Source organism: Crocodylus porosus, unplaced genomic scaffold (assembly GCF_001723895.1).
Source record: "Crocodylus porosus isolate Cpor-Errol unplaced genomic scaffold, CroPor_comp1, whole genome shotgun sequence".
In the NCBI taxonomy this organism is placed as follows: domain Eukaryota; kingdom Metazoa; phylum Chordata; order Crocodylia; family Crocodylidae; genus Crocodylus; species Crocodylus porosus.
Genome location: NW_017728931.1, coordinates 35,952,235 through 35,962,885, shown reverse-complemented (window position 1 = coordinate 35,962,885; position 10,651 = coordinate 35,952,235). Strand labels below are relative to the sequence as shown.

Genomic DNA, 10,651 nt, shown 5'->3' with positions numbered 1-10,651 from the left:
ACCACTCTTCTTGGACACCTGGCTCCCCTCCCCTCCGGGACCTCAGCACTTCTCCAACTATCCTCCTTAGCTCGTTGAAGTTTGCCCTCCTAAAATCTAGGGCCTCTGTATGGAATAGAATGAAATAGTAGTGTTGCCAAGGCAAGAGGTGAGGGCAGAGCGTTAAAGACTGCTCTATATTGCAAGAGAGACTAAAATTAGTGAGGCACAAAGATGACTGAAATCTCTCCCTTCCCTCCCTCCACTATCTCCTTTCCTATGCCAAACATTGATCAAAGCTTTGGAATACCTAAATCTTTGATTTCCCTTGTCTTCCTGGACAACCTGATCTGACCTCAGGCCTCAAATCATCATGTTGCTTGGGTGGGAGACTAGTAGCTCTTTCCCTTAAGGCTGCAAACAGACAGTGCATTTATCCTGGATAAACCATCCATGTCTGCTGTCCTGAGATAAATCCTAAAAAAAAAAAAAGGTTACCAAATAAGAGGTACTAACAGTTTATCCCAAGATGTTGCAAAGTATATCTGAACAGTTATCTTGGGATTATGTCATTGAATCAGTGGCAGAAAAGCAGCATGGCATTCAGTTGCTCGCTAAATCCTGATTAGAAGGGAGAAGTGTGTACACACCAATCCCAGGATGTTTTTGTTCCAGGACAAACACAGACACAGGTTATCCAGCTTATCCAGTGTCTGTTCCTAGCCTAAGACCAAGATTTCAAGGTAACTGTCCTGTCTCTACCAGTTTAGTACTAGCTGCTGTATTGTTTTCTTCAGAGGCTAATGACTGGGTCCATCTGTCACATGCAGCTTTCAGCATATTCAGCTTATTTTGGGGGAGGGCAAAAGCAAATCAAAGAAAATGCAATAAAACAGTAAGCAGTCTACATGCATGTTACAGTAAGCAGTTATTAACGATCAGCATTGTAAAGTCCTGGTATGCAGAGCCACAAGCTTACCAGTTCTTTATTCCAGTCTGTATCTTCCTTAGTGTGTCCCCACATTGGGACTATTTATCACCTTCATTGTTTGTCTGGCCTCTTGGAGCCAGAACAAACCAGTGGATGCATTTCCCACAGGACTTGAGATTCTCAGACATGTGTCCCACTGGGACTTGTGTTAATTACCCCCAGTGAGCCCAGAGCACAACAACACATAACACTTATAGCAATAGATGTATTTTTTTTTTAATATACTGTATTCAAAATAGTAGTCTTTGAAGTGTATGTGCTTCCAAGGTCTCATAGCAGGCAAGGAAGAATCTGGCCTACTGACTGTAAAGTGTCTATCACTTACAAAGGATACATAGAAATATGTTAAAGAAATAACTAGAGTTCCAAAGCAGGCTTCTCCTTAAGATCAAATTATAAGTGAGAACTTGGATGACGTATCTAACGAGGTATTAAGGGCTTGAGAGTGTTCTTTGTTTGTATATTTACCTGGCATTTAAACAGTGTTCACAAGGATTGCAGCATGTCTGGTATAGGAGCTTACTTAATGCCTTTCTTGCACGCCCATTCAGGTAGAGGCTCTGCAGGCTCAAATGGAAGAGCAGACCCGGTTATCCAAGGAACAGCTTGATGCATTGTTAGAAGATAGGAGGATTCACATGGAAGAAGCCCAGGTTCAGCATCAGAGGGACCAAGACAAAATCAAAAGCTTGACAGATAAGTGAGTACAAGAGAACAACTTTGTTAATTGGGGCAGTAAAGTTGTCTAAAATAATTTCCTTATTTTAATATAGCAGGCAGAAAACACAGTATTCGGTCAGTTGCTTGGTATGTAAGTGGAGGTGGACTAAGAAATCTAGAGGTTAAACTACCCCATCATCCCTGGATAAAGTGGCTCTTAAAACTGGCTCAGAACTCCTGAGACCATTCCTATCCTTTCTCAGCTCACGCTTGCACCAACTATTTGATACAGTTCCACAACATTCTCATAAGCAAACTAAGGAGTTGGATGAATGGACTGTAAGGTGGATAAAAAAACTGGCTGGATTGTTGCGCTTAAAGGGTAGTAATCAATGGCTCACTGTCTGGTTGGCAGCCAGTATCAAGTGGAGTGTCCCAAGGGTTGGTCATGGGGGCAGTTTTGTTCAATGTCTTCATCAACAATCTGGAAGATGATGGGATGGAGTGCACTCTCAGCAAGTTTGCAGATGACACCAAGCTAGGTGGAGTAGCAGATATGCTGGAGGGTAGGGCTAGCATTCAGAGAAATGTAGACAAATTGGAAGATTAGGCCAAAAAAAAATCTCAGGAAGTTCAATAAGGACAAGTGCAAAGTCCTGTACTTAGGACAGAACAATCCCATGCACTGGTACAACCTGGTGATCAACTGGCTAAGCAGCAGCTCTGCAGAAAAGGACCTGGGGGTTACAGTAGAGTAGGCTGAATACGAGCTAACAGTGTGTCCCTGTTTTCAAGAAAGCTAACAGCATACTGGGCTACATTAGTAGAAGTGTTGCCAGCAAAACAAAGGAAGTGATTATTCCCCTCTATTTGGCACTGGTGAGGCCACATCTGGAGTAGTGTCAAGTTTTGGATCCCAACTCCAGAAAAGATGTGGACAAATTGGAGAGAATCCAGCAGAGGGCAACAAAAATGGTTAGGGGGCTGGTGAACAGACTTCTGAGGAGAGGCTGAGGGAACTAGGCTTATTTAGTCTAGAGAAGAGAAGACTGAAGGGGGATTTAATAACAGCTTTCAATTACGGGAAGGGTGGTTACAAAGGAGGTTCCAGGAACAGGCACTAAAACACGTTACCCAGAGAGGTGCTGGAATCTTCATCCTTGGAGGTTTATAAGACCTAGGTAAACAAAGCCTTGGCTGGGATGAGATAGTTGGGAATGCTCCTGCTTTGAGCAGGGGGTTGAGCTAGATGACCACGTGATTCCTAGCAACCCTAATTTTCTGTTATTCTATGATTCTGACTCCTAACGAGAGTACAGGGGAACAAAGGAGGATATTGGTGGAGGGAGTGCATTATTCTTTTTTAATTCCTGTTTTAAGACTCCATAAGACCCAGAACCTACTCTATGAGAGCACACGGGACTTTCTCCAGCTGAAGTTTGATTCACGAGCAAGCGAGAAAGCGTGGATGGCAGAGAAGGATAGTTTATTGAGGAAACTTGATGAAGGCCGGGACGTGCTTTTCATCAGCAGGGAGCCAGAGAGAGAGAGAAAGGAGAGAGACATCAAGCTGATTCATCATGCAGATCGTGAAATTCAGAAAGTACAGAGTGGAGAAATCAAGGTAATCGCTATTCCCTCTGTAATGAGATCTACTTATTTCTGAATGGTGATTTGAGAGTATCTAAGATGATATCTTTACTTGGTTCTTTACTGAGAAACGAATGTTCTGCGTTTCAAAACTGAAAGGCTCTCATGGGATATATTGATTATGCTGGCTTTGCTGTAACAGGATTTGATTTCCAGGACATTGTATAGCTTACAAAACTAAGGGATGAAATGTTCTACAGTTAGGACTCTTCATAATGATTCTTCAGTAGGCTTCACTCAAATGACAACTGCCACCCAAAATTCTGCTTTTATTGAATGAGCAATGCAAAAGCTATCATTTTAACACCAGCTGGGTCCTCACTCCTAACTCCACTGCAGAACAGCATCATGTGCCCTGTCCCTTAGGTCCTGGGAACAAAAAAAGGATGGGTCTAAGTACCTACTCTGCCACTCAAGTCAGACAAGCACACTGCAGACTTCTGTCAGTCACAGGCTATTGAAGTTTATTGAACTCAAATTTAGAAGAAGGCAAAGCAGAAAAGTAAAAATGCTTTCAGCCATTAGTCATCCACCCTATGCAGATCTGGGAACACATGCTGGTCCCCTCATGCCCTCCTGGGGTGCAAGCAGCAGCTAGAGGCTCTTTCCCCATGACCCCCGGCTGAGCTGCGCCTCCGTCCCACGCCCTGCCCTGCCCCACTTCTCCCTCACCACAGTGGGGTGTTCATCTGCCCCCCACACCCTTCCCTCCCCTTCCACCAAAAGAGACTTAGCAGCTGCATGCAACTATATTGGAAATTGGATTGGTATCAGCCAATATGCCTCCTTAAAAATCGGCCATTGGTATTGGCCCCCAGAATCTCTATCAGTGTACCCCTATTTACTTGTTATGGGAATAGCCTTTGTGTCCCACCTTTTGTTCTTTGGGGAGGAAGGTTTTATGTGTACTGACTACCTGCTTCCACCATTTATTAATTCTAGTCCTTGCTTTTGGGATTTAGTCATTGCAGGAGCAGTTAATACAGGAGCAGAGACTGGCAAGCATGTACCGAGAGCAATGTGTTACCTTGGAGGGTGAGCTGGCTAGGATTCGTGAGGAGGGGGATGTTGGCCGAGAGCTCTTCAAGGTAATTCCTCTGTTACTTGTTGCCAATTGTATGATGGGCTTGCAGCCCAGTGTAGGTAGCTATTTGAGCCCCAGCATGTGTGTGTGTTAGACTCCATGATGCCTTATCCTAGAAATCCTACTCTTCCCCCCCCCCCCCAGGAACGCTCAGAAAAAATGGGGAAGCGTTTGCAACTGATGACACAACGATATGAGGCCCTGGAAAAACGGCGTAGCATGGAAGTAGAAGGCTTCAAGAATGACATTAAGCAGCTTCGGCAGAGGTTGAAGGATGTAGAGAAACAGCTCTTTAAGGTAATCTTTGATTGTGGTTAGGGAGAGGACTGAGATGTAATTAGCCCACACTAGTGTGGGCTGAGTTTCTAAGTATGTTGGGAATTCCTGTTTTTCCTAAATTGAGCCTTTAGAAACTTATGATGTCCATTATCTTTTGGTGTGGAGTGTTACAATTTGTAACACACACACACTCTGTCTTTTACTAGGCATCCATATTGTTAGGGACTTATGATTATATAGCTGATGTAATTAATGCACCCAGTTATGTTTCTCTTACACTTTCCATCTGATATTTCCAAGCCAATTCTCCTAATATGGCTGTTAGGCAGCTGAATATCAGCTGCCACCCCTTGTGTGTGTAACGTGGCAAAAATGTTTGATTTTTTTGTTTCCTAACAGTTCTGGGAACTGATCTTGTTCCAACTCAGTTCAATGAAAGCTTAGCCATCAACTGAAGAAAAGTTGAAAGGTGACTGGGTTACACTGTATAGATGCTTACCCTTGCAAAATATATCTGATAGTGGAGGGCTTTTCATCTGTGGTCAGGAAGGCCTAAAAATCTCCAGTGGCTGAAAGTTGAAGATAAATTCATTACTATTCTAAAATTCAGATATAATTTTCCAGCTGTGAGACTAATTATACATCAGAACAATTCAACAAGGGAGGTCAATGGATTAATCATTGTTTGGAGTTGTTAAGATGAAAGAGCTTTTTTTTTTTTAAAAGACGTGTTTAAATCCAACATCTGAGAGAACTTTTATTGTCTGTTTAAGTGGGATGGGCTAGTTTTGGTAGTGTCTTCTGGCTTTGGAATTTGTGAATCTGAGTCCCTTACTTCATCCCCTTTTTCAAAGGCATTTGAGGAAGACAGGATAGCCTGTATGCCTCATAACACTTGTAGCTCTATATTAAGGGAATAACCAGGGATCCATGTTTTCCATTTGCTATGGGAAAACATGGATTTTCTCCTTTAAAGGAGAAAAACACAGATGTTCTACTTTACAGGATGAAAAACCTAGGAAACAGTGGGTTTCCCCTTGCAGCCTGTCAGAGCTCCTTAGGGCTGGGGGGTAGTGGGTGCAAGGGGTACCACATGCATCTGTACATGCACATGGCAGCCAGGGAGGGTGGTGGTAAACTGCTTCTGCAGCTCCTTGCAGGTAAGTCTATGAGGATAGACTTAACCCACCCTATTCCTCATATACCCATCCCCTTCCTAGCATAATGGGGGGCTGCGGCCAGGGGGCTCTGGGTTGGGAGTGAGGGACAATAGCAGGGCCAGAGGTGCTTTATTTTAATAATGGAAAAATGCATACTTTTTTATCAGTGCATTTGGGATATTTTTATCAGAAAAAAACAGATTGCCTAACCTCTGCTGGTGAAAAGCTGAAGCAAGAGATCTGAGCAGTCTCTTGCTTCAGCCTTTCACCAGGAGAAGTTAGGAAGACTAATCCCACCCCACTCTTCACTGAGACAGGATTAGATAAACATATTCTGGGTTTTGGGGTTTTCCCTTCCAGAAATACCTGTGATTGGCCACAGTTGGGCTTGGTCATCAGACTTCATAGATCAGTGCTCTAAGGTGGTATGGACCAGTTTTTCTAGAAGTTGGTCTGATGCTTGATGTACTTGCTTGGGGTTCTGCAGATCACCAGATTTGAGATCGGAAAGACTTTTTTCTCAAGATTAGATTTATCAGGCACTTCAGGATTTGTTTTGGGATTTCTTTTTGTTTCCTTTTGCAGCATGGGACATAGTTGGTCTGCTGGTAACACTGGAGCGTATCTTAATTCCTTGCCATTGTAGGAGCATCAGGTGCTATAGTGATATCTTAGCTTCTGTCCTGTGGTGCGCAGTTCAGTCCCTTGAGAACTAGAATGATTTGGATTAATGAAAGTCTTTGGACTTGATTAATCCAGATAAGGGGTAGTTGGATGAAAACTAATTGCCTGTGACATAAAAAAAGTTCAGACTAGATTATCTAATTGCTCTTTTTAGCCTTAAATGCCAAAACTTCAGTATGAACAAGTTTGGGCTATTGGTGCGCTGAGTTAGGTCTTAATACAGAAGTCAACATAGGTGGTCTTCCACAGAATGGACAGTCTGACATTGGATTAACACATGCAGGTGACTCAAATGTTAAAAACAAGGAAAATAATGGTTAACTTGCAAAAGTAGATGATTATTATTCAAACTAGCCAACTGCCTATCAAGAATGATGGGGGGAGGGGAGGGGAGCAGGTGGGGATGGTGCCACGCCTTCCCTCCCCCCTCTTCCCCCCCCAGTCCGGGCATGCTCCCCTTCCCTCCAGCTGCTTGGGGTCTGGGTCTGCTCTCTCCACTCCCTGCTGCAGCGGCAGGGGGAAGGGAGGAGTGGGCCAGGGCCTGATGTGAAGCGAGCCTCCTCCCCTCCCCCTGCAGTTGCCTTGTTGGGCTGGGCCCACTTCCCCCACCCCACCACATCAGGCCGGCTTTTCCCCCAGCTTGGGCTTGCTCCCCAACCCCGCATCAGACCCAGGCCCAGTCCCCCCCGGCCCCACCCTCACCACCGACACCACAGTGCTCCTGCTCCTCCCCCCATGAGTTGGACCAGCTTGGGGATAGGAGGAGCAGGCTTGAGGCTGCTGTGGGGGAGGAGTGGGCCCTGGGGAGGAGGAGGTCTGCTCCTTCCCTCCCCCAGCCACTGCCACGGCCATGTTGGGCCAGGTAGCTGTTTGTCAGCCAGTCAGAGTGCAAATAAAGCATTAGGGACAGATTTAGGCTTTTGTAATATTAGCAGGTTTATAACTGTTTTGGGTAGGTGGACGCTTCATTGTATTGTCCTAGTCTCTGGACTATACAGTTTAAAATACAAGTTGGAGATGCAGCTAGTATAATCTTGAACCATTGTCATTCAAAATCAAAAATACTAGTGCAGTTTTCAAGTTATGATTTTCCAGCACCAGCAGTAAAGCATCTGTCCTGATAATTATAATTTAGATATAAACACAGTATAAAAACCTGTTTTTTTATATACGAGTGAGAATCACACTGTGGTTGAATGAGTTGCATTGTATTTGAGTCCCTGTGAAATAAAATAAAATAAATCCTGGCTATGGCTTGTTTAAACAAGCCACCTGTTTACTGATGCATTACAGGGTATACTCTGTGAACTCTTCTTTCACTCAGTTGGTGTTGTATCGCTCTCTGATGCTAAAGCAATGCTTCTATTCTCAGTTCTCTGTCCTGGTACACCTCCTTTTGTTTCTATCAGTGCAGTTAGCTATGCTGGTTTGAGTGCTTTCTTGCCATGGCTGGAATGTTTGCTTTATAATCCTCCCCAGATTACACTCCAAGAAAGAATTTTCCTAGCTGTATTTCCATCGACCCGCTCTTCTCTCTAGGTGACCCTGAATATTGGACCAGACCAAGACCTTGCTATTCTGCATGAGGTACGCCAGGGCAACAGGCGAACTCGCAAAATTCAAGGAGAACTAAGAAACTTGAAGGCAAAAATCTACGGCTTGGAGAGTGAACTACGGATCTGTTGATATAGAGATATCAGCCAGCATAGTAGTATTATGACCATGACTGATTCTACATTATAAAGGTGAGTTTAAAGAACAGGCTACATGTATCTCTTTCCCAGCATCCCATGACAAACAAGAAGCAGCAAATCTGCGAATTTCAGAGTGTGGTAGAGGAGATGTTTCCTAACATGTCCAGCTCTCTGTCCCTTCCCTACTAGATGTGAGATCACTGATAAACATGTTCTATCTTAAGTTCGTCCCTTTTCCCCAAAAAACACATGCTTATGGACAGATGACTTTGAGCATGAAAAGTTGTTTTAGTGCCTTGGAATTTTCTGCTGTAATTTTTTATACCGTCTTGTCAAACATGATGTCAGCAAGTTGATGCCTTTCTGAGGTATGTGACTTGAGCCGCAAGAGCCTCCTGAAGTTTTATTATTGTTATTATTATTTGCCAAAGAATCAAGTTTGTAATGTTTTCTAGATTTTTTTAAATTAAAATTAAGAGTGAAAGCTTCCATGTGTAGTGGTTCCCTTTTTTCCTATATTTGAATACCATGGCTACCTCATTTCTTCTCATCCACTGCAACCATCCTATCTAACCTTATCTGCTACTAGCACTTCATTAATACCTAAGAATTGTTGCAGGGAGAAAGCATAGCTATCCTCATTAGGGTTAGGTAGTGGCCAGAGTGCGTCCTGGCTGATGCTGTATGTAAGAGGCATCTGGTATGCATTTTCTTTATCACAAGACTCTTACCTCTTGCACTCCTTGTAAATTACCTTCTCTGATATCCCTGTGGCCACGTTCTAATGCTCTGACTAAACTTCTCACAAGTGTATCCTGAAGTCAGTAGGAATTGTGGTAGGAATAATTGTGAATAATATACATAATTATCAATAATATGCATAATTGTGAATCAGGATATCAGAATCTAGCCATAGGTTCTAATGTTCTTCCTGAAGCTCTTCACATAATAACATATTAGGTGCTTATGTTGCATATCCCAGCTGCCATAAATTCTCTCTTCCTAGGAAGCCAGTAAAGCATCCCTTTTGAGCCTTGTCTCTGTTTCAGCCCCTCCAAGTTAAGAAATTGCTCATTGTTCCCTGAAGTAGCGGGTGGGCAAAATATGGTCTGTGGGCCAGATCCAGCCTGCCAAAGGATTTTATCCAGCCCACAGCAGGCAGCCAAGGCTATGATGTGTGCAGCTGGTCCTGCCACAACCAATTCCTGGCAGCCTCAGCAGCAGTGGCTCCTGCCTGCTGCTGGGCCTGGCCTTGCTGCCTGGGCACCCCAACCTGTCTGCCCCACACCCACGGCCAGAGGTGCTAGACGGAGTGGGCGGACAGGGTCTCTATGGAGACTGGAACACCTGTGGGCAGGGTGTGCTTGGCTAGGTGGATGGATTGGAGCTGCAGACAAATGGGGAGCAGTGTCTGGGAGTAGGATGGGCAGGAGGGGCCAGAGCCAGGATTGTTAGGCAGTGACAGTGTGGGGCTGGGGTCCAGTACTTGTCCCCATACGCCCCTTCCTACAGACCCAGTGCCTGTTGCAGGGGCGTGCAGGGAACTGATTGTGGCTCTGCCCCTGGCCCTGGCCCTGCGCTTTTGCTGCCCCACGATCCCAGCCCTCGCCCCACCTGCTTATCCTGCTCCCAGATACCACAGCCCACCTGCCTGTGGCCTCATCCCATCCTCTCCTATCTGCCCAGCTGAGTATGCCCTGCCTGTGGGGGTCCTGGGCTGGTTTCCATGGAGACCCAGGGGCCAGGGCTGGAATTGCCAGGCAGTGATAGCGCAGGGCCAGAGATGGGCAGAACTGATCCACTCCTGGGCCTAGTAATCTACCATACAAGGAATTTTGATGAGCTGTTGTGGGGTGGGTGAGGGGGGCTGGGTGCTGACCCAGCATGGGGCAGAGGGATGCTGCTGCCCTAGGCTGCAACAGCTCACCAAAACTCCTTAAGTGGCCCTCTAGCCCAAATAATTGCCCAACCCTGCCTTACCTGATACCTACAAAGTACAAGTGGATCAGCGCTGCACATTTTGGTCAGACATATTATTTTAAACGTTTCTCTTAATAACAACTGTCATGTAAAAGACAAAATGAAGCTACATGCCAATGCCCCGTTGCTTACTACAAAACAAGTTGCATGATATTGTTGATGTGTCTGATACTGCATCTGCACAACAAAACTGATGTGCTGTCTGAGGTTTATGTATTTTTAGTTTGTCAGTAAGCTATGAGTCCACCCCACTGCACAAATTACATTTTTGTTTACAAAATAAAAGGATATAAAGTATAAACTTTAGGAGGTTACCTCCAAGGGCAGAAGGCACAACAAGTTCTGCTTCGTTTTCCTACATTGGACAAGTTCATAGGATCGTGTCTGTTTTGAGTATTGCCTCCATGCTGTTGCCAAAACAGATCAATGGTGGGAGCCTACAGTTCACCAGTGACCCTAAGCAATTGCTGTACCATTGCCAGCTGCTTTT

General features: G+C 44.8%; 1 protein-coding gene across 1 annotated transcript in view; it reads left to right on the top strand.

Moving 5' to 3' along the window:
• CCDC77 (coiled-coil domain containing 77) overlaps positions 1-8,670 on the top strand; it is an 18,046-nt gene extending 9,376 nt beyond the window's left edge. The window contains exons 7-11 of the mRNA XM_019543886.1: positions 1,522-1,670; positions 3,011-3,254; positions 4,243-4,368; positions 4,509-4,661; positions 8,027-8,670. Of these exons, the coding sequence (XP_019399431.1) occupies positions 1,522-1,670; positions 3,011-3,254; positions 4,243-4,368; positions 4,509-4,661; positions 8,027-8,173 (819 nt within the window). The 3' untranslated portion in view covers positions 8,174-8,670. The remainder of the gene's footprint in view (positions 1-1,521; positions 1,671-3,010; positions 3,255-4,242; positions 4,369-4,508; positions 4,662-8,026) is intronic.
• Positions 8,671-10,651: the final 1,981 nt, after the last annotated feature.